Source organism: Drosophila erecta, unplaced genomic scaffold, assembly GCF_003286155.1.
Source record: "Drosophila erecta strain 14021-0224.00,06,07 unplaced genomic scaffold, DereRS2 tig00000092-arrow-pilon, whole genome shotgun sequence".
NCBI classification, from domain to species: Eukaryota; Metazoa; Arthropoda; class Insecta; order Diptera; family Drosophilidae; genus Drosophila; species Drosophila erecta.
The window spans coordinates 11,560,757-11,585,322 of record NW_020825207.1 but is presented as its reverse complement, the minus strand read 5'-3'; the positions used below and the strand labels follow the sequence as shown (position 1 = coordinate 11,585,322).

Here is a 24,566-nt window from a genome sequence, read left to right as displayed (position 1 = left end):
GGTTTGGAAGAGTAATGAATAGCTATCTATCCTGTTTTGGGTTAGCTAAGATAAAAGTTCGATTGCTTAGATGGATCCCAATGCACTTGCATAAGTAACAGCATCCACTCCAAGGCGAAATTGCAACTTTTTTGCTCCTCAGTAATGGTAATGGTAATAAGTAACCAAGGTACTATACACACTGAATAACACGCTTTGAACTCGTTTATGCCCGGAGCATAACAACTGGTAGCAGTGGGAGCAAAACATTTATTGTAATTCGAAATCAATCAATAGAGCCCATAAAAAAGTGAGTGGGAAGTCGTGGAGATGAGCCCAAATACCCGCATACCCGCATCTGGGAGCAAACAGCTTGCTCCTCCCTTGACTGTTTAATACTTATTTAATCTAGTTAATGTAGTTAAATCAGCTTAAGCAAATATTCCCAGCAGTATCGGCTGTCGAACACAATGGTCCCGGCCAAGATAAACCGTTCATTTTGGCCTTGGCCAAACGAGAGGAAGGCGGATTCCCATTCTGCCACACAGAAACTAATACAGATAAAAGGGCATTCATTACAAAAGACCAAAGCGGCAAAGTTTTTCATCGGCGACGATGTCAGATTTGCGACATCAGCGCAAGGATCTCAGTACTCAAGATTCTACACCGTGAGAAGGAATCGGGTCCTTCGTGATAATTTGAAAAGTTGTATCGGGAAAGAATATTATGATACCTAGTTTTTTAAATCATAAATGGTAATAGCAAATCGTTTGGCTTTGACACTCCTCTTACTTTTTGATATTCAGCAATTGATTTGAAATGCAATACCCTATTACAGGCAATACTTGATATTATTTGCTGTGCAAAAGCCAGCGACAAAGTGAAGGTTGTGTAGACCTGGGACCACGACCAATGGCCACCGAGTGACCACACAGCCTGGCGTCATTAATATTAAGTAATCGTGAAGGATGCTCTCTGGTGTATAATACGTCCTTGCCCTTACTCTCCGCCCCCGGACCTCAACCTGTCCCTTGGCTTTTCGCCGCCCTCTCAAACAACCTGTGCTCGGAAGTTCGTGAACCCGCTCATTGACCATGAGTTAACCATGAGTGTTGACTGTGGTCGTAAATTCACCGCCTTCCTGCCCTGCTGCCTCCCACGCAGACTTCCACCATCCAAGCAGTTATGAAGAACCGTGGGGACAAAGGGGTGTGGCTAGGCCTCCCAGGCCGCCCACTTTCAATGTCTCACAATGGACAGATTAGTGAAGTGCCAAGAGCAAATGGTCTAGGCCATCGGGAGCAGGAGCTGGAATCGCCCTACAACTGCACAAGGGGGAAATGGTCTGAACGGAAGCCAAATGGGAGCTAAATCGAAATCTGGTGGTCAGCAAAGTGATTTTGTGAGTGGTTAGGCAAGAAATACATTCAACAATTGACAAAGTGATTTAATTATAGCACTGAAATTATTAACATGAGAGGAATATTAATCTCGACATATATATTTATTAAGCGCAAAGCCAAAATTAGAAAGGAAAACAGTATTAGGTTCGTCTGTGTCATTAAATTTATATCATCCAGATGCTTAATTGCTGCAGAAAGGAAGCAACCAAATGACTCCAGCTTTGCACCTTTGATTAGGTCCATTTAAGCTTCAGCTTTCCTCTTTTCTTTTGGTGCGCCAGACAGGTAATCTAAAAGTTTTCCATCTTTTAGCCTTACGACCCTTCTGGGAAATTTAGCCCAACCTGATGGGCTTTTCTTATAAGTGTATGTACGTACGGGGGCCAAACAAAAAATGGGTTAAATTTATGAGCTTAAGATAATGCGGTGCCCGAAAAGAGCATTCACAGTGAATGCTCCGTCGCATGTGGAGGACATTCAACGCAATTTGTGCCGCCTAACCCCGAATCCTGACTTAACCGAAATTCAAATTAAATCAGCTTGGACCTGACCCAAGTTGGGTTCGCATTCCTTGAAGCTTTAATTGCACATTAAGCTTAATTAACAAATTCATGGAGGAGACGTGGCCTCCAGTGGCCCAGGCCATCCAATGGCCCTCATGATGATGTGATGTCTGCCATTTGCAGATGGAAACGCAAGTGGAATGCTAGTGCTGGAAATAGTTTTTACACATTTGATTAAAATGTTGCAAGCCCAAGTTGTGCTACTCGTTTCTCACTTCCAACGCCCGGCAATTGCGGCTATGCAAATTGAGTTTGTGGCAGCTTTGTGTAAATTTAACCGGACACTTGGACACTCTTGGTAAATTAAAGTAACACAAAATCATCCAGAGAGCAGGGAACTGGGGAGGTTTTGGGTTGCAGCGGCATTATCATCTTCATTAAAATTTGGCCCAGAGCGTCTTTTCAATGCCCCCATTAAATAAGATTAAGCAAAAAACAGCATAAGTCCCGGGCTGCAGCGTGCGATCCTTGCCAACAAAAGCCGCCTGCCCTTGGCCCCTTGGCGAGTCAAAGCCGAAAAAGAGGGTGGCCAACGGGGCGTATGAGCGTTAAATAAGTGTGTGCAAAGTATCTGCGGCCAAGCTGCGCTCATTAAGCGAATTCAGGCCAGTTGGTGTGGGTGTAAATGGGGGTAATTCGTTGGCTCATATTTCCGAGTCACCTTTTTCTAATACCGTGCCACGTAGGCGGGTGCACTTCAGCAAGACGGAGGCAACAAATCCGCACAAATTGCACTCGCAGCGGGAGTGGAAAATGGGAAAGCGGCAGAAAGGAGTGAGGAGTGTGGAGTGAGCCGCTGTCATGCGACATTATTGATTTAAATGCCATAAACACCCAAAAGTAGAACACAGACACACACAGCCACACACACGCACACACATCGAAGCACAGCAAGTGGCACATCCGAAAGATACTTTGAATGTTTTTCAAGATAGCCGCCAGCGGAAGCTAAAAAGCCAAGCAAAAACAAACACGCCGTAAAGGTGTATGTTCGCTCGTATGTGTTGCATGGCCGGGTGTGCTAACATATTAATGTCTGTGTGTGGGTAATATGCCGCACACGTAGACAACTATTAACTAAAAGAGACACAGGCAGACGGACGCACTAAAGCATACATTTAGGCGCTGATGGCCGGATGTGTCGTGTGATGTGGCACGGTGACATTTGTTTGCAGTTGGAGCTGGGGGCCATCCCGACCCAAATGACTACCCGGCCTGCTAAGAAATTTGTAACAGATGCGGGCCAGCTCACAATTGACTTCACAGGGACCGCAAGTAATTGGAAAAAAAAATAACAACTGCCGGCTGCTGCTGATATTTTCTTTCGAATTTTTGCTTTTGTCGCCAGCACTGAAAGCGAAAAAGCGCGCGATCCGCCCGCCCTTTTTTTTTTGGGGGGGAGGGCTCGTAATTGCGGGCCCAGATAAGCGCTTTATTACCGATTCACTGGCTTTTATCGCATTTTAATAACTCACGGAAAATGCGCCAAACGAGCCGCCCCCACCAAAACAAAGTGTTTACGTTACGTTACGTTATTTGGCGAATCAAACCGAACCGAACCGAACCGACGTTACTCGATGTTTTAAAGCGGCCAAAAGGCAATATCGCGTTAGCTTCCAACTTTCGCGACCGCCAGCCAAAGCACAACTGACTGTAATGCCGCTGGAAAAGCAGAACTGAACGCTACGACGACTGCCGCTGCTTTGAATTCGAAAACGAAGTTCGTCGGGCGGCGGCAAAAGAAAAGCCGACAGCTGGAAAAGCCCGAGGAAAAGCCGAACAAAGCGTCAGACGAGCCACTGCAACTACTGTGGGTGGTGGGCGGTGGGTGGATGAGTGGGTCGAATGGGGTGGGTTGGGGTGGTTTTTGGCCCAAAATGTGGGTGGCCTTGCTCACTTGCATTGCCAAATTGCCGAAGACGCCGCACGGAAGTGCGTGCGTTGCTGCAGTTCAGCTCGGGTATTTTCCCAATGAAAGACTGAGGACTAAATTCGCATATGAGCATTAGGCATGCATGGATGCGAGTGGAGGGGCACTGCATGTCCCTGGCTCATTATTATGCTAATAGAATGGATTAATAATGCCGAAACGCTATGCGAATATGTTATAATTCAAAGGAAGAGGCATTCATTAAATTGCAGTATTTTGAATCAAAAAATTCAATTAGAATGCGTTACTTGGCAAGCTTAAGGGATATTCTGCACATTATTAAAGCGTAGATAAAAGGCAAAAGGCTATAAGTATGTTTTTCACCTCTAGCAGCGGATACTTTAAACTGGAGAAACTTAGAAACCATTTGGAAAACACATTTAATGCAACAAAATTATGGGTCACGAATAAATTATTTCTTATAGCGACAGAAATATATTAACACATGATGTGTCATTTTACAGGAAATCCAACCATCTGGTAATCCATGATTTGTGGTATTTCTTCCGTGCCTTTTGGCTCCTTGATATCTCCTTGATATGCTGTAGGCGTTCTAAGTCCCACTGTGTCCGACCCAGCCTGTCATTCTGTCGCGCAAATTAGCCGCCACCCACTCCTCCCACTCCACCCACCGGCGGGTTAAGCTGTCTGTTTTTTTGTTTGTGTTTTTTTGCGAAATGAAACTGTGTGGGCTGCTTAGCTAGTTTCAGCTTAGCCGGCTGCCTGTGTGCGTGTGCATCAAATCATTGCCGACTTTTGTGCGCAAATATTTACGACAAACTGGCATCTGCTCATCCCCCAGCGCCTGCTTATGCACAGAGAAAATTAAGCTAAAGGTAATGTTCATTATACATCTTCCATGCCTACTCCTACATCATATTGTGTACTGCTAAAACACGCATTATGTTTAAACAGCTGTCAAAACGTGAATCATGCACTGCAGTTACGATCAACTAGAGTTAAAAACGCCATTCGAAAGTTTTGAATATGCCTGGAGTATTACGTCATATTAAGTACAAACATATTCATTTGTTCATATTTATTTAAGTTGACAATAGTAAGTCTGTACATAGTATTTGGCGTACGTGTCGTATGAGTGATTTGGCAGATAAGTAACTGAGTTACGTGTGGAATGATGTAGTTGAAGTATTTCCATACATCGTTGGAGATTAAATGCATTTATCAATGATAGTACAATTTCTTTCAGTATGGTGACCCATTCCCGGGGTAAAATGACACCGAAAAGAAACAAAAGCATGCGTCTAACATCTAACGACGACAACAACCTGTCACGCCAGCTGAGGTACGACTGGGGGATTCGTTGGGTTCACGGTTCGGTTTGGCAATGGGTACGGAAACGGGCATGGGCACCGAAGGCATAGCAATGGATCCCCTAACAAGGCATCCTGCAGAGAATGAAGGATGGAGGGTGGGGAAGTGCGACAACAATGCGTCGGGGGGTCAGCAACAGAAGCCAGTAACCTGTGGAGATTCAAAAGCCGGAGCAGGAGCAGCAGTAGCAGCAGCAGCAGCAGAAGCAGCTGCGGATATGGGAGCCGGAGCAGGAGCTGCTCCACATGAGCTGACACTGGCAGTCAAACAGAGGCCCAGGGAACCCCGCTCGTAATGGCCTCTAAACAATGGGCGTGCTTGTTTGGCAACAGCCAAACAGCCCGTTCGCCATTGCCTGTGCTCCAATGCCATGTGTACATTTGTCTTTTTGCAAATTAATTTATAAACACAATTGACATTGAGCCGGAATGTAAATATGCCGCTGAGAATGGTTGTTGCCTTGCATTAAAAATTCAAGTCCCACTCTGTCACATCTGCATGCTCACCACATGTGTGCGTGAGCCTTTGCCTGTGTGGGTGTGTGCGGGTGTGTGTGTGTGCGTGACTCTGCCCCGTATGCGAGTGTCTAGCTAGAGGGTGTGTGTGTGTGTCTGCCTCGTTGTTTGTCTTTTGCCATGGCCTGGCATTTATATTTCCCTTCAGGAAGCAGCAACAAAAGTTGCGAAATGCCAAGCTGACGTTGCACTTAAGGAAATGGGCTAACACAAATATTGCTGAAATAGAGGACATGCGGTGGGTGGCGTCGCCTAGGGAAATTCCAATATTAGTTATGACCTTCAAGTGGGGCGCTCTTCAAATAAATAATTTAATCAATTACTAATTGAGCCCTGGCACCCATCATGATGCATATTTTCTAGATAAAATTCCTCGTCAAAGTTGGGACTACTCCTCTGAGTAGGGACCGTTTGATGCTGAAGTACACAACGCCAAAAGCTCCCAACTCTTTTGCAAGGGCACTATGGAGGAATGTGAATAAGTGATTTTTCTCTGTGCACTTGGGAAAGAAAAAGGACAAAATTGAAATTCCATTCTCCATAACTTTGCTAAACGGCTATTAACTTTCCAACGTATCTGCTGGACCATAATTCCTCTATAAATCGAGTCCTAGTCATTCGTATGTTTGCAGCACCCAAAACAAAAAAATGGTTGAAAACGGTTGAGGTGGAGACAAGCCAAGCCCTTTCAGCTGAAGACCAACAACAACAAGTTGTCGTTGACTTAAAAACTGATTTGCAATTTTATAAAGAGCTTGGCTTTCACACAAAGGTGGGGTATTTCGTTGCTACCGAGGTACAATGTATATATGCAACGAGAGGCGAAAGCAGCAGCAGAAACAAAAGCTAAACAAAACTTTTGTTCGTCCTCATCGGCCGGCAGAAAACTGCTGACTGACTTGGCTGAAATTTGTCGACCAGGCCTAAGCCACAGTGTCTCCCTTCATCTGGTGACCTTTTTTGGCTGGCAAAAATTGTAAAACTCATTTACATAACAATTACCGCTTGACACGGCGATGTTCCCCCACTTTTTCTGCCCCTTCCCACCATTTGGGCCAAACCAAACTTCACATTGGGTAATACTTTGAAGTCTGGCCCGAACTATACATACACATATCTATTGTTTGTTGTTGCTCTAATGTTGTGGCTCACATGTTGTCCCTTTCCGTTTGTCTTTCCATCGCACTCCCCCGCTGGTGGCGCCACCTGCCGGCACTTGCGGGACTGACATTTTATTTAGATTGCTTTGCATTTTCAACTTTTCTCTGTTTTCCAACCGCCAACTGCGTGCAATTGTCGTTACAGAGAAAGAAAATATGACATTTCCCAATTTTCCCATTTAAATACCCCACATATTTTATTTACGATTTTTTTTAGCTGAACCATGCTGAAACCTAAGCCTACATACCAAATTAAGATACAAGTATTAATGACATTTTATTGAATGTCGTAAATGTTCGTATTTCTTGAGGTTATTACGTAAATTAATCGTTTTACTTTCATTTTTTTCCTGTACTGCACTGTGAACTTCCACCAACTGGAAAACTCGCTGGCTTTAAGTCACCCCTCACTTCACTTTCATTATGTGTCAGTTGCATTGTCTTGACTTTTCGCATATATTTCCCCGAGTTTTGCAGCCCCAGTGGATTTTTATGTTCGTGTTGCGGTTCCGCCCCGGTTATGTGACACAGGGAGCTGAACTGTTTGGCTTTAGACACTGATTAGCCGAAGCACTTACAATTTCATCCAAAGTGTTCGTCGGCTCCTTCATACCATGACGTTAGAGATTCATCCAATCTGCCGGCGAGAGAAAGCAAACAAAGGAAAAGTCAGAATCGGCAAACAGACAAACAAATAATCATTAAATATCAGATGTACAAAGGGGGCGGCAAACGTTTTCAGGTGCGTCAATATACAAATGTCTGCCCCCAAGAGGGAGGCACAACTTCTGTGCGAGTGTGTGACTTTGGCAAATATATTTAAGCAAAGCCAGATAAGCACAAAATGTGAACTCGTGTTATTTAAAATTAAGCCAAACGTTATGAAGCACCACAGTACGCATCTGCACCTATGGAAATACTTTGGTCATTTTTGGTCCAATACGAAATTGTTCGATTTGGTCTTGACTTCAAATTACTTAAAAAACTTAATGCTAGTTTCATTTTCGAATACTTCTTATTTCACACCACCCAAATTCTAGGTAAACAATCATATGCCATTGTTGGAAAGGGTACTAAATGATTCGACACTATAAATATTTGTCTTTGAGAGGAGGCAAAATCGGGAGGTTTGCAGGTTTGTGTTTGCCAACAATGGAAACTCACAGTGACTGCCTCACACACTTCTAAAAGTACGTATGTGTATACAAAAGGCAGCCTTATCAAGTTCGAGCATTTTGCCGTAGAAATATTAAAAAAAAACAAGAGGAAACACTATAGTTGAATTTCTCGACTATCAGATACCGGTTACTCAGCTTTAGAAGTGCTTAGAAGATATTTTAAAATTCAGATAGAAAAAGGCAAGAAAACAGTAAAATCTGGTATTCCGGACACACGATCGCTCCTACCTGTTACATACTTTTCAACGAATCTAGAATACCCTTCAACTGTACAATTAACGGGAGTACAAATTTGCCTGTTCTTCACGCAACATATATGGATGGAGTGATTCAGATAGGGCAGGACAAGATGAATCTTGGCATTGGGTTCGTCCTTTCAACGCACCCATCTCTCAGCCAAGGCAAATTCACTCTTTTTATGCGACTTATTTAGTTCAACAATGGAGTAAAAGGCGAAGGGCACGAGCTCAGAAAAGAAAAAGTTCATTCTTATTAAAATCATGATATACACAGCGGGAACTCGCAGTCATTTGCATTTTCCAACCACTCTCATGGTTCGGAATAGACTTTTTCGGTGCTTCTGTTTTGTAAGTTGATTGCCACATAAATTTCATGTAATCTAATAAAATTTGAATTGTCGTCGACTCCTGTTCTCGGCACAATGTGAAAAGTGAACTGCCAGCCGCAAAATATTTAGTACCCACGGTCTATAGTGAAATAGAAGTGGGTCAAATTTAAAACCTAAAAGCAGACCTTGTAAAAACAAAAAACAATTTTAACCCATTGAAATATCTTTAACAGTGACTCAATGGTGACTCAATTCAGCATTGTAATTTATGCAATTTAAGGCAAAAGATACAACTAAATCTTTACACGCACTCATCTCTAGCTAGAAATTCCAATCCTGTTTGAAATGCTGATGGAGTTTCAACTTTGAACGGGCGATAAGCTAATCAAATTAATTCAACTTAAAAAACTTGGCAAGCGAATTTGCAACAAATTAATGTTATTTCATGGCTTCTTAAACTTGACACTGCGGTAACTACCCCCACCAGCCTCCCCTTTGTCAGCTCACTTCAAAGTAATTCATTTCTGATTGGAAGTTTCCTGTCAGCAATTTTACTTTTTCCTCAGCCACTCGCTCGCTTTTCACTTTTCACTTTTTGTGTGAGCGAAAACTTTTCTGCATGGCTTAAAGTGGGAGCGTTTATGGACGGATGTGTACGTTGAATTCAGCAAGTTCGAGTTTCCACACATCTTACCCCTCGAACAATAAACTTGGAAAACATACTCCATTGCCGTCGGAGAGAACATTTTCCAGTTTGTTGATCGAAATCTCTGGGGGGTCCCCAGATCGAAGGTTTCTGAAATCGCATATCCTGGGTATTTGTAGGCAAATTGCCCGCATTTTGTTGGCCCCTTGAGTGCGAGTATCTGCTGGGTTATTTGTAAACTTTTTCGGTTGATACTTTGCAACTGCTGGGAAGGGGGCGCCAAAGTTAATCTCGCTTAGACAAAGTTCTCCGTTTCCGTTAAAGGCATTTGATTGATTTTCCCTCCCGCAGCTTCGATTGAGTGCGAGGGGCAAATACTTCAGTCACTTGCCAATTCGCTCGAATGCAGTTTGCATGTTTGATGACAGCCCCAAACGCTTCTGGATTCCCCCTTCGCAGTGCGATAGCTCAAAGTTTTTTGCATACGCTTGCACACCTTTTCCAGAACCACAAACAAAACGTGTCAAATGCACAAAAATCTAAATTCTCACATAGCCAGCCAAATGAAATTGTGAGGGCGATGCATGCAGCTGCTATATGGAAATCTATACAACAGCATTCATATATTTTTGCATATAAGCCAGCAAAAAATAAATAGGAAAAGCCAGGCGAAACCAACCACAGCAAATTGGCTTTAAACAACAAATTTCTTAAAGAATTCGAGACCATTTGTGAGGAAGTCAATCAAATAAATTGGCTTGAGAACACATCAAAAAAATCATTCATTGGAAAACTAGCATAGAGAATATTAATTCTTGCATTGGAATGTCTATAGAGTTGGTTATTAAATTCTGTACCAATTTATTTATTTGAGCAAACGTATGAATCAAATCCCAAGGTATTTAAACAATCCCTGCCATCGAAAAAAATTATTATTAGTAGCTTGGCAAATGACTTTCCCAAATTAAGTCGGTCATCAGCCGTATGATTTGGAAACGCAAAATGCTTTTAATTGGATCAATCCCCCACAGCATTTAATGCAATTATCAATTTGACAGTGAATACATTTGGACCAAAAGTAAACACACATTTGAATGCAAATCCCTGGAGAATATTTACCCTGAAACAACAGGACCGATCGCAACCGCAGTCAAAAGGCTGGCTGAAATATCAACGGCAAAATAATTTTAATAAATGTGTAAATTATAAATGTTTTAATTATTCGCCAATGCTGTGGGAATTGGCGGCACTAAACAATAAACAATTGCTTATCCTGACTGAAAAAGCGTGAACCCATTCACAATTTGGACAAGGCCATGTTGTGTTGTTTGCGGGTTTAGAGTTTCATTTGGATTCCGTTCGGGTTTCGAATTCATTTGCGACCTTTTCATTTAGTTGGTTTCTGGTCTCTGTGGTATCATATCAAGTTCTACTTCCGCTCATCAGGGTTTTACATAAATTAGGCCAAAACTGGACAATGCAATTTTAATGAGAATTAATTTTTCAGCCATAAGTGGGGCAAATTGAATTTGCAAATGTGCGCAGGGGTGCTGGGGAAATTCGAAATTTGAAATTTGTTATGTGGAAAGTGGAAAGCGGTAGATTGCGTCCCGCCAATAAACATGTCCTAGTTGTTGTTCTCCTGTGGCCGTTGCACATTTGCCAAGCGCCACAGGGGCAAATGCTCTATCCACACACAATATGGCAAACAAATGCACATGTGTGGGAATTTGGCAAATGTACGGCAAAAGCGCGAAAATAACACCTGCAGGCTGCAAACTAATTAAAATCATTGCGCCCATTTCGATGGGCTCGTCCATTAAATCATTCAGTGCGAATAAAATAAACACATTGCCTTTTACATTACATTTTAACTCAGTAAGCAACTCTTCTTACACTTGCCACTTTATATTAAAGTTGGAAAAATTAATCACAGTATACGAAAGACATTCTAGTCGGGCACGTTTTAATTAAAATGCAAAATATCTGTGATAAATGGTGTTTTACAGTTGGAGCGAAGAGTCGATTGTACTTAGCGAATTTTAATTGAATGCAGCAGCAAATTAGTCAAATTGCCAAGAATGCAACTTGCAACTTGCAACTTCGGCTTTGCCCGAAATAATTACTTAACCAGCTAAACAGTATAATTGCGACATAAGAGACTTTGCCAACTAATTATCTATAGTGCAGGCAATATAATCAGTTTATTTGTGAGCACGACAGCACGTTTTGTTTGATAAGGCCTGATGTCGTGTATCTGCTCCTATATCTGTATCCGTATCTTCTCTATATCTGTATCTGTATCTTCTCTATATCTGTTTCTGCTCCTATATCTGTATCTGCTCCCATATCTGAATCAGTATCTGCTCCTATATCTTAATCTTTATCTGCTCCCATATCTGTATCTGTATCTTCGTTTGCTACTGCATCTGTATCTGTAGCGGCATTTGTATCTGGCCATGATATCTGCATTTTAAGCGGCTTTATATTGGCCACAAAGAGACTTACGCTTGGCCAAACAAGAATTGGATTCATTCAGTGTGGTATAAATACGAGGAATATCTCAATTATTTGCGTGTTAAGCGTGCGGTTAAAGCAACAAAATGGCACAAACGGCATAGGCAAAGGTAATTAGCAGGCACCTCAATGTGGCAACCATTTGTGCTAAGCACTACGTTGCGATGTCATTAAGACAGCACTCAAGCCTGGTCAAAAGGACCACAAATTATGGCAGTCTGTGGCGTTCTGAAAGAGTCGCTTCAGCGAGGGGGGGAGGAGCGGTAGGAGCTTGAACGGGAATCATAAATCAATAGCCAATGACAGCTTTGTCAATGAATCGGCGGATGATTGAATGAGCATACGCCACGTCCATCACGGCGTATACGCAACGCTTCGCTTACCTCGAAGGTCATCAGCAGTAAGTGGCTGACGACCGGAAAGAACTGGGTTCACAACGCTTTTCTGTTTCAACGCGCCGCGCATTCAAAAGCATTTTCCTTTTATAAAATCATTTTCGCTGCCGAAATTTAAGCCCCTCCCACATTTTGTGGCAATTTGTTCAATTACTCGAGCTCAAACATCGATTTGGTTTATTAAAAGGAAGCCCAGAGTCCAGCCGAAAACTACAGACTTTCAGTGCTAGGCATTTTCGCTTGGCCAGCAAATTCAGCGGAAAACATTTTCAATTTAATTAAACAAAAACAAAGCAGAAAAATTTTGTGTCGAGCTAACTTTTTGTGTTCTTTTTGTGTGGACTCGAGGCATTGAAAAGGGATGATGGCACGATGATGACAGCCCAAAATTGTACGCTGGCCATCTTTAAATAATTATGCAGAAGTTGTTGGCAAACAAAAATGAAATTTGTTTTACTCGAAACTTTTGTGAAATAAAGAGCAGAAAATAGTTGAATATGGAAAAAGCTACTTTTTAAGGATAAACAATAGTCAGCATGCACACAATTTTGTGTTATTTAATTGCCCAGCTTATTCGGATTGGTAAGGGCAAACAGATAAAATTCAAATTTAATTTCAGGAAAGTTTCGTGAAGCGATGAAAACTATTACAATGGCAATTTAATTGCAATATAATGGCATAATGGTGGCTTAATTGTTTAGGTTCATTATTAATGAGCGTTTTGTATAGCCAAATGGTGCACGGTAAACAATACACGTTGTGAACATTGTAAAGCACATTTTTTGCTGATAACTTTTGAAGCAACATTTCACATGTTCTTCCCAAATCATTAGGCAGTAAATTGCTCTCAAATTACGAGACTTCCACTTCTAATCCGATAGTAAATTATCCTGAAATGTGCTTGTGTAAATGGCACACTAGAAATAGACAGCGCACCGCACATTTGTCCCTCGCACCTACGCTCCCATACTCACACCGACATTAGCTGACAATAAAATATGTAAATGGCTGCCGAATAAATCGCAGCCAACTTCTGGCACGCCAGAAAGGTGGAAAGTGGAAAAGGGGCATTTTCCGGGGAGTGGCGAGTGGAGATCAGGGCGGCAGACAAGAGTCAAACAAGCAGAAAGCGAGCGACATTTTCGTAATGCGAAAAGGTAACAGACGAAATCCATCAGTCCATAACGAAAGCCCCGTTGTGTGTGTGTAGAATCCCGCCTTCCCGCCCCCAACAACTACCGCCCCAAATGATGAGTTGCGATTACACACATAAATACGCAATTCGCTTAAGTACGTCGGCGAGGGAAGTGAGGGGGTGGGAAGTGGCCTGGGGATTGGGTGTGGATCTGGTGGGGATCAGGAGGTGGAGCGGAAGAGTTGCGGTACCTTTCCGCCATGTGCGTCATGCCTCTGCCGGCTTCTGTTACCACTTACCCACATGGAGACTCGCACAGTTGCGGTTAAATCGAAAGTCATATTGTAATTTTACAAGCCTTGTCAGAGAGCTATAGCCCGAAACGAAATTGAAAACATACACGTACAATAGTTTCTAAAAAATCTGTAGAACTGAATATATTATGTTACCCAGGATTAGGCTTTTAAAAGTTTATTAAATTTCAATTGAATATGTATGAATATGAGGTTAAGCAAGTAGAGTTTCAACCAGAAACGGTGTAATTGAAAATTCAATGCTGGCAAAACGATTTTCCATGTTCATGAGCTTCTCGGGCCTTGCAACACTATTCTTTCGCCGGCAGCTGTATTTATTAGCAATTCAATGTGGAAAAGCACACGCACACACACTGGGACAGCCAGACAAACACGCCACACCCACACAGACACACACAGGAACACACAATCACACACTCAAACAAGAATGGCAACAATAATGCGAATTGATGAAGCGTGAAGGATTTCGGAGGCAATTTTCAGGAGAGGATTGCGCCTGCATATCATCACTGTGCACACGCACAGATTAGGTTGGGTCCATGGAAAAGCTGCGGTCCAAAAAGTATGGATTGCAGACATATCACATGTGAACATCACTGAACGCAGCCAGAGGGGATTAAGTACCCGCCCCGTTGCCACCTCGTTTGTCCTTTGTCTTTTGCCCTTCACTGGACGCCATTCGTCCTGCAGGGCTATTTTAATTTTAAATTACAATTACGTTGTAATTATATTTAAATGGGCTTCGAAGTAAATCACGCCCCAATGGGCAAGAAAATTAATAATGCGATAATAAACGAAGCGAAGTGAACAATCTATCAGCAGGAAGCGGAGAATTTTATTGCGGCATTACGTGCCAATTAATTTGCGGAATGTTTTCCTTTGCGAAAGATATTTTAATGGAATTAATCGCGAATAGTGTGCCATAGATTTGCATGCGTCAAAACAACCACTAAATTGCATTTAAATGAGGCTTTGCAACCAACATGCTATCTAGTATTTATTTATTTTGTTGTCAGGCCAGCAAACGCATGTAACAAATGAAAATGTTAAACCGAAGTACCTAAAATAATAAAAAGAGTAAAGGGACCGCATCGAGCAAAACTCGATTGCGGCAAAATAACTAAAATTGCTTTGTCAGGTTAAAAGAGAAATTCCCATCATGAGGGGTGGTAAACATTTAGCCTCCGCCTCCAAATACAAAAGGGGGCGTGACATAAAGCCAAATCGCACATGCATGTGTGTGTGTGTGTAAGTGTGTCGCTGGATAATTCAGACACAAAAAACTTGGATTCTATATGCAAACAATAGGGGAAGCCGGCAAAGGGAAAGATTTGCATGCGGAGCGAAGCTGGCTGAATGGGATGTGTGTCAAATAAACATATTTAGCCCCACCTCCGCCCACTGAAAGGGGCTGAATTTCCACCTCCTCCGAAGGCAGTTGGCAGGCATAAAATATCTGCAAAGCGCATTTAAGCCGTGCCACACAATAAAAATAAATAAAGAAAGCCGGCGAACAAAAAAGCGCACCGCCACCCAGCAATTTCTGCGGAATGAGGGCCACCCCACTGGAAGGGTGGACCGTAAGCTGTGTGCGGGTGGGCCAGGTAGCACATGCAAGCCAAAAACATAATAATAATAAATATTCAGTTCCGTTCAGTGTTCAGTTTCCGTTTTATTCAACCTCAAAGATAGGGCAAGTGAGGGTATGAGCTGGAGTTGCAAAACATTTTAACAATTCTACATATGTTTGCGCAATAAAGTGCAAATTTTTAAACTCAATTCCTAACATATCAAAAATGAAAATTTCCATTAAATTTTTAGTTGATAGTAATCGGCGTATTTAAAAGCCCAGCTAATCTTTTATAGAAAAATGTGGGTAAATTTATTTACGCTTGAGGTAAGGAATATCAAATAAAACATATAATAATGTGCTGGGTATTTCTGTAGGAGTCCTCTCGCTTCATTTCGTAAATTTTGTGCACCGAATTCGCATGAATGAAAATGCGATATGAATGAATAAAAAACCAAACTACGGCGAATGAAAAAAGTGATGCGCCCACATGTGTACATGAAAATGCAGCATGAACGTATATGCATGTGTGTGTGTGTGGGGGATATATGGGGGCGGAGGCAAAAGTGAAAGAGAAAGTAAAGATGGAGGGAGAAACGGTGAAGGGGAAAGGGGGAAAGGGAAGCGGAAACCGCCCGCAAGTAAGTAAACCAAATCCGAATGAACAGGGATTTGCATTCATAAAATATATCGCATGTGAGCAGAGCGGAGACATCCTTGCTTATCCTCCCGTTTTGGTGTCTTCTCTCCGTCTCTTTCTTGCCCCCTATACCCGTCCCTTTCGGCATCAGACCCTGCAGGTATTGCTAGTCACAAATGGAGGTCATGACTGTGTGTGTGTGCGACTTTGTGTGTGTTTTTGCACAAATTATGCAAATCGCAAGCATGAAAAACAAATATTAAACTTTGCACGAGAAAAAAGATTCAAAAATTAAATAAAATTTTACAAAAGACATAAAAACCAAACGGTATCCCCAACACGCACACAGTGACACATAAGTGGGTTGCCAGCATGAGAAACGTGGCAAGGGGAAGTGCCCCTTTACCCCCTCCGCCTTCCACAAAGGAAGGGCCAGGAAAGACATGCCAGCCATATAGTCAAGCTACCCTAAGGTGGTTTCTGCTGGAAATGGAATCAAATTGACTGGAAATGGCCTTTAAAAACTAAAGATGGCACCGTATCTGATAATGTCTCAGGACTTGAACTTTCTAACTTTTTGATGGCACAATAAATTAAAAGGTTCGGAAAAGCTTAGGGTTCTATTGAAATTACCAAGCATATATTTTACTTTTCAATTTGTCAGTCAGATTAGATTACCATTAGAAGAAGTCCTTTTTTGAGGACACTTATCATTGCGCAAAGCGTTCATAATTTGGCTAGCAGTTGGAAGTTGGACTGTAGATTTGAAAGGGACCCGCGTAATGATTGTACTTACACATGTATATATGCATGACCTACCATGCCATCTGTGAATCCCCTTTTAGCCCGCTTGACGAAAGTTGGTAGCTCACTCGAACAAAAAACTAAGGCAAACAAACAAACGCAAATTTTGTTCTCTCTCATTTTTGTTTGTTTTTTTTTTTTTTAAAGCGCGCGTGGACAATGGCAAACATATATGGGTGGGGGATGTGGTGAAAGGGGGGTGGAGGTTTTGGGCCCGGGTGGAAGGGGTGCGGCTTTGGGCATTTGGGCGCGGCTGTCTACACGTGTGTGTTCGAGCTGCGGAGCAACTAGTTGTGGGCCAGGCCCATTTCATTTCGGGCCGGCCAAAAGCGTCGCAAAAATATCTGTAAACATGCAGCTGGCTTTGAGCACAGCACCCCCAACGAACAACGTGAAAAACCCCCACTCGACAGCCAGAAACGTTAAATAAAATCTCGCACGCTTCGTTTGGACGTGAAAAAAAACACGTTTGCTGGCCCCCCGACGACACCACCACCCACTCTCTCTTTGCTGCCTCAGTGAAATGCAAAACAAATTAGAAAATAGGTTTGTCAACATCAGGCAGCAGCCGGTTTCAAAACTCAACATGTGGGCGTACTTGCCACGCCTGGTTAAAAATTGGATTTCACTCGTAGTTGCCAGGAGCCAAGTGCTTCATATGCAGGAATGTACCTAAGTGGCCAGCGTAAAAATGGTTGAGAGAATTGCTTTGAATTTTCGGTTTCAAAACCATGTTACTGAACTTAAAAGGTCACACAAAAAAGATGTAGAACATTGGCTGTTTAACATAATAAAGTGCCTGTAGAGCGTTGTCATCGACTCTTAAAATCCATTGACTAAAACGTTGACCTCAAAATTAGGCACTAAAAAAATACCAGACTAAATAATCAGTTTATTTTCCCAAAAAAAATCTTAAATGGCTTGTCAATCAAGCCGAGTTCATTAAACGGTTGGCAACGTTTTTGACGTCACAAGCGTTACACGCACTCGGCCAAAACGGAGCGTGATAAATGTTTGAAACAAAAGTGTTACTGACCTCACATTACACGTAAAAAACGTGCAGGTTCAAAAACGCAAACTCTTTTTTTTCGGGGGTGCTAAGCGCGAGAGAGAGCGCCATATGTCAAAGGCGGGGAGAGAGAAAGGAATAGCGAATCGCGTTGGAGAAAGAGACGGGCAGCAAAGGGAAAGGAGACAGAGATAGCAAGTTTGGAGCCTCGAAGTTCGACGTTTGCCTGCCTCGCTTCACTTTTCACACTTTTCGTTTTCGTTGCGTTGGAATTTCTAAAAACCCAAACTACCAGATAGAACGAGCGACAGAGAGGGCTGCACCCAGAGCAAGAGAGACGGGGATAGAGGCTGGCATTCCTGGTTTCCAAGGCAACAAAAAAAAAAAACCAACCCGACAGCGATCGCTGGAATGCAGCAGCTACAACAACCACAAAAACAGGGCTTGAAACTAAAAAAAAACTGGCTTTGTTGCTTTTTACAACGTTTTGTTGTTGCTCCACAGAGAAAAATGTGAGAAATACAAATGTAACCATCAAATATGTAGCTCAAAAATGTTCTTAAGTTGATACCAAAACCTAACTTAACTTGAAATAATATCGAAAATATTTCACTAAAATAAATTAAATCTATATCAGAGTATCAAGCCTAAATTGTTATAAGCCAAAATAGTACTACGTTAAGATTGATCGAATGAAGTTCTTCAAATACAACTGTGCTGATTCCTTCTTGTTACTTTAATCCCTGAACAACAGACATGTATTATATAAAACTCTATAACCTTACTCAGAGGTAAATGATAATGAGTACTTCATCTATAAGAAAGCTAACGACAGATAGTAGATAGACAGATAGGCCTTATAAGTACGGAAGACTTTGCTTTTTCGCTGTGTGTTTTTAGCCGTGGGGAACACGTTTAAAAGCGATCGAAAGAGGTGAATGGCGAGGGGGTGCGATGGTTGGAGTAGAAGGGGAACCCTGTTGACTTGGCTTTTCAATTGGAAATGGACTTGGGGCCTGAGAATGTGAGAATGGGCCTGGCTTCGAATCGGTGGTGTGCACATTTGTGTGGGTTTTCGGGGATGCTTTTGTGGACTGTGGATTGTGCGGATTGGCTTCGCTGTGTTTGGCTGGGCTGAAAAATGCTAAACTAAACCGGAATGTGGCTCATTCAGTGAAAAGAGCATAATAATAGCCGCAACATGATCATGATCGTGATGACGATGGCGATGACGACGACGACGACGCTGGCGATCGAAAGCCAAGCGCTGTTGGGCTGGAATATCGTCGTAACTTGAGGCCGGCAATCTAAGCGCTCGACTTGCTTGTTTTACTGGTTTTGCCAATTGCGCCAGATTTGCGTTTTTTTTTTTTTCTTTTTTTTACTTTTCTTGGAGTTTGTTATTCGTTCTTCTCGGTTTTATTTTTGTAGTTTCAGAAGAGGAAAAAATGTCGCCAATGGATCAGAGGAAAACAGAGCGTGTACAGTTGCAGCATCATTGGATCGACCGAAATTGGAGGCCAACTGGCAGGCAGGCAGGCAGGCAGCAAGAAAGGCGGCCTGCCCCTCCCCCTTTCGGGAAATTTCCCACTAGCCAATGTTGGCTGGAAAAAAGAATCACGTTTATACCGTTTTGTACTGATTTTTCAGTTCCCTCTTCTCATTGTCATTATCTGGTCTTTCTCTTTCCACCTCGCCGTTTTCAAGTGCAATTTTGAAATGCCACACACACACTTGTGCGCCCGTCCATACATACACACATACAAACGCGCGTACACACAGACACCACGCTCATTAAACATTTTTGCTGTTGAATAATTTTTCTTTTTTCCCAGAGAGAGCGAGGGGGTCGAAGTGAAAAGAAAAGAAGAAACTTCAAGTTCACCTCACCTTGTCTGCACCTTGCGCTGCTTTTGCTGCTGTTGTTGCTGCTTCGTCCGATGTTGTTGCTGCTGTATTGTTGTTGCTTATTTTGCTGCCGTTTAATTGCACCTTAAAGTGAATTAATCACCATTTACACTGCCGCTGATGCTTCTACTTCTTTCACCCTGCCTTTTGTATCAGGCAACTTTTTTGCATACTTTTTAACTGGCTTTCTTTCATTCAATTCACATAGCTGCTTCTTCCCTGACTTTGTAATTAATTGAATATACACTCACACTCACTTACATGCTCGTAAACAGCAGACATTCACAGTAACACACACACACGCGCAGAATGAGCGAGCGAGACGAGGCACGCGGCTTTTCCTTTTTCGGGAAAAACACGTCTATCGACAGGTAAGCGCGTTGAGCAACTGATCGCTTTGCGTTTGGGCCGCGCTCAGCGCAATAAACCAAAAGTCGCCAACAAAACCTTTTCTCACTCTCTCGGATCTACGATACCCGCTAGCCGTCTCTTTCTGGCCGCTCCAACTGACGTCCCGCTTGCACCTGCGCACTTGTTGCGGTGGTGGCGATCCAAGCGAAATACGTTACGAAGCACCGTTTGAATTTTACCTGTGACGCGCAGAAAAAGAGGGAGAGAGCGCCCTCTCGGCGAGCAACAAACTCTACAAAATAGGAGAGCATCAAAGAGAGCGGTTTACCTGTGTTCGCCTGCACCTAAACAAAATGTGTGCATCATCGCTGAAGTAACATTCAATAGTCTTAATCCTAATTTTAGTTTTTTTTTCCCAGTGTGTCGTTATCTCCCCAGCCGTCTCGACGTTTTGGTGAGTTTACCTAATTTTCCAACTAATAGTGGTGCAAATAATATGGCGAAAACAATTGGTCTAGACATAAATTTTGTATAAGTAACTTCTATTTTACAACAATTGATGACTTTCAGCAATTTTTTTTATATCTATATATGTGTGAGGTTCGTTTATCTTGCAAATTATCCTTCCATTTGTTTTATAACAATAGGCGGCCTAATTTGTATTAAAATTTGATGGTGTGAGTCCTCGCTTTAGTTCCAATTTGTGTCTTCGCTATGATGGGCTTCCCTGTTTAGACATCGGTAAATAACAGAGTTAGGCATCGCTGTTGTTAACATAACAAATTTGAATTTAACAACTAGAGGGCGCTACTCTACATTCACGTGTAAATATTTACATTAAACTGACAGCATTTTAATTTATTAAAATATAATAATTAAAGGAAAAAAATTTAAGTTTTAAGTAAATGGTAACCTAGTTTTGTTAGCAATATTCTAAGTCATATTTTACACATTAAACTGCGCCTTCTAAAAACTATCACTAAAGAGAAAATAACAACAACAAGCTGAATCCAGCTCTGCATTTTGGAATACGAGAATTACTACATAAATATTTCGGCAGATAATTGGCATCCATACCCATCCACCTTGCTTCCCTTTCCACGATTTTCTCGAATTTGAATAAATCTGCGAAATTACCTAAACACTCGAAAGCTATATACAGAAGATTCACACGGAGTGAGGCGAACAGGAAAATGGTAAATGAGGGCGGGAAATGCCAAGGGGAAAGTTAACCGCAGAGCGTAAATTTTCGGCAGCGGAGAATACGTCATAAAAGCGATTTAACAACCGAATAAGCAACCGCAAAAGCGGAATGACAACGACTCCTTGACATTTTCGAACGCCCCCCACGTTCCATAACTCCCACTTTTCCCAAACGGAAATGAAGCCGGCGAGGCGCCTAAAACAAAAGCAGCGAAAGGGAAAACCCATCTGTAGCTGAGAAATACCTGTTTTGTTACATGCATACAATAATTCATGAGGTTTCTGGGCATCAAACCTCCAAGACAGTATCTATTGGCGTGCAAATAATTCTCCAGAGTCGAATCTTTCATTTTGTCTTTGACTGCCAACCGTCGAGCCAACTGCCTTTTTATGGCCCATCAACGAGCGCCTAATGCCGGCAATTAAAATAAACGACAGACAAGCCAGGCTGCGACAACTCATCTGTAGTCCTCGCAAAGGATTTTCAGATGGATTGCAGGGTAAACGCCTTCCGGCTGCTAGAAAATGTGCGTTTAATGAAATTTTTATTCAATCAGCGCAACAACTTTTATGACAAGGCGACACACACACCCTTACACGCACATGGCGGCGGAGGGCGGAGGGAGTGGAACCTGTTGAGTTTATGATAAAGTGGCTGCCCTTCCTTTTACCCCGTTCCCGTTCCCGATCCCGATCCGGATCCCAATCCCGCCGAGCTGCCGAGCGAGGCGCTCTGCTTTTACAGCCTCCATTTATCTTACACTTTGCGGCACGCAACGCGTCGAGTGGCAGATGGAAGGGATTTCCCCGACAGCGATGATGTTTGCTTAGTGCGTGGTATGGAAATGGGTAGATGGAAACCGCAGGGTCTGGCAGCTATTGGCTTAGCTCTGCTGACCAAATAACATACTATAAAATGAAATACATTTATGCATCCTCAATCAAACTACATTTCTTCCATGGAAGTGAACTGAAAGCCCTCCGAATTCCCCGTCTATGTTCTATTTGCAATGGAAATGGCCTCACCAAAGACAAACTCATGAATATCATTAGCAACAGCTTCATTTTGTGACACCAGACCACGTGATTTTTCCCCTCTTCCGGCTGAGCTCCTTATTATACATTTACCCGCAGCCCTCGAGCTGCAATTAAGCGTTTGCGGCGTGGCAAGTTTGGGCAAATTGTAGCCAAAAAACAGGCTCAAAGCGACCGACAAAGCCACAGCAGACAGCTGGGAAAGGTTACTTGCCATTGGTTTGGGCCCACCTTTTTGGCCGACAGGTGTGCGCATTTCATTTGCATAGATTAGCCAGCTTTAAGCGGAAGGCGAGAGATACAGATCCGGAGTGCTGTGTTTGGTGGCAAGTCGCCACTTGGCAACGGGACCAAAAGTTGGGATGCGCGGTCTCAATTCACCGTTTGTGGGTTAATTAAAAAGTTTTTCGAAATAAATTAACATAAATTCCCGTTTGCCGGCAAATCCGCGAAATGAATTTCCTTCTAATTGACCAGCACCTGAGGTCTGCCGGCTTTTACCCTCCATCAGCAGCAACAATTGGCCTTTAAGCGCGAGCTTTAAACCTCCATTTATCCTGCGGCCTGAAGGGGGCCAACTTAGCTTGCCCGCTTTTTATCTGCCAAATATTGATCGCATTAGTGAAAAGGCGGTGGGCTGGTGGACTGGTGGGTGTGGTTCGAGTCGAGCTTTTGCCCATGTGGGTCAAGTAAATCAATTGACAGCTCTTTCCGAACTTGAGCGAGGACAAAGGCAATCCATACGAGTACGAATTCGTGTATGGGTGTGCGTTTCGCAGTATGGGTGTGTGCCACCTGGTGGCCTCTATAAATAAATCATGGCTTATGATAATATGCCACAGAGGCACACACCCTGAGTTGATAAGATATAGGCCATCGTATTCAACCACGTGGCAGGAGCAGCCACAACACCACAAACAACAATACAGTAAACACTCCATAAGATTGTTTATAAATATTTCAGGGATACTTGTTTTCAGTTTTATATCACTTAGAGATTATAAGTACCTGAATCACTAACGGAATCATTAACTAAGTTCGGGTACTCGTATACAGTTTCTTATATTCACAGGTAATAATTAAGGTAATGGTATTTTCCCCTTTTCACCTGTACTCATAACACACACCTTCCACAAAATAACAAAAACAAACACCATTTGACTTCAGTCAAGCGTTCCATTTGGGTGAGTTTTCCTTAAGCCTCGAGGACTTTTCCTATCCACCCGTATCACTCTGTTTGCGATTCCTTAGTTCACTCAATCATCACGAAACTTGACATATTGTGACGTTCCGAAAAAAGCTACCAAATTTGGCCCATATGCGATTTGTGACGCTGATGGGATTTGTTTGCGGTCTGTGCGACAGGTTTTCGCTGAAGATTAATTGCATTTCGCGTTGCAGCAGGTGCGTTTATTGTTGGTATTTTTGGCACTTGCATTTTGGCATTTGCTGCATTTGGCAAATGTGTTTGGTCATTTGGGTAATTGCAAATCGCGGGGAGCAGCACTAAAGTGTTCCATGTCACAAGTATTCCCAATAAAACTAATCGAATGAGGAATGGATTTATCGGCAGGAGTATAGAATGCACAACAAGAAAAGCTTGCATATCTTATTTACCTAGGCAAAAAAATTTATTACAATTTTTAAATTTTTTGCGAGAATATAACATGAGTCATATAATTTGTTCACTGGTTTAATTAGTTTTTATTTAGTATTTAACGAATGGAATTGTTTTTTATCTTCTTTCCTTTTTATTTCACAGTCCATATAATTATATACATCTACATATACCGTTTATAGCATCGCGCTAATTACTTTTTTAATTTTTTCTGAGCCAAAATGTGAATATATTGGCAAATAAGCCATGAGCATGAGCAGTGGGTAAAACCCCACGTACTCAACCAAAATCGAAACATTAATAAAACGCCGAATAATGCTCGTCACAAATTCGAAATATTGCTTGGCTGTCAGCGATTCGGATCATAAAAGAACCTAGGAAAAACACGAGCTATAAACAAGGCTAAAACAAAACCGATACACAAGCAGAAGCAGAAGCAGAATCGGAATCAGAATCAGAACCACAACCAAAACAAAGGAAGCAGCAGAGAGGGGGTCAGAAAAAATAGATTTAAACGTTGCAATCCCCAAAGCGTCTTTGCTGCCCCATATTGCCACCCAATTTCCACCAGCGAGCCACCCACTTTTCACTACCTTTTGCCACCCATTTTCCACCATCCTTGCGCTCCATTGATGGAACATTCAAAACAAAGTCAGCAGAGACAGCCGAAGATAAACAAAGGAAAGTCGTAAAGAAAAAATACAAACAATCGAAATGGTGGGGAAATCGGAAGGGTCGCAACGGAGTGAGTGAGTGGACGGACAAGCAGAGCAATGCGCTCGGAAAAGCCAAC

General features: G+C 42.4%; 1 protein-coding gene across 3 annotated transcripts in view; it reads right to left on the bottom strand.

The window, feature by feature from the left end:
• LOC6547923 (apoptosis-stimulating of p53 protein 1) overlaps positions 1-20,014 on the bottom strand; it is a 33,759-nt gene extending 13,745 nt beyond the window's left edge. The window contains exons 1-2 of one of the 3 annotated variants that reach the window (XM_026979900.1): positions 19,549-20,014; positions 7,461-7,519 (exon numbers count right to left, since the gene is read on the bottom strand). In XM_026979900.1, the coding sequence (XP_026835701.1) occupies positions 7,461-7,493 (33 nt within the window). In that variant the 5' untranslated portion in view covers positions 7,494-7,519; positions 19,549-20,014. Of the gene's footprint in view, positions 1-3,384; positions 3,645-7,460; positions 7,520-19,548 lie in introns of those variants that run through there. The other 2 variants (XM_001974994.3, XM_026979899.1) reach the window with 2 other exon arrangements.
• Positions 20,015-24,566: the final 4,552 nt, after the last annotated feature.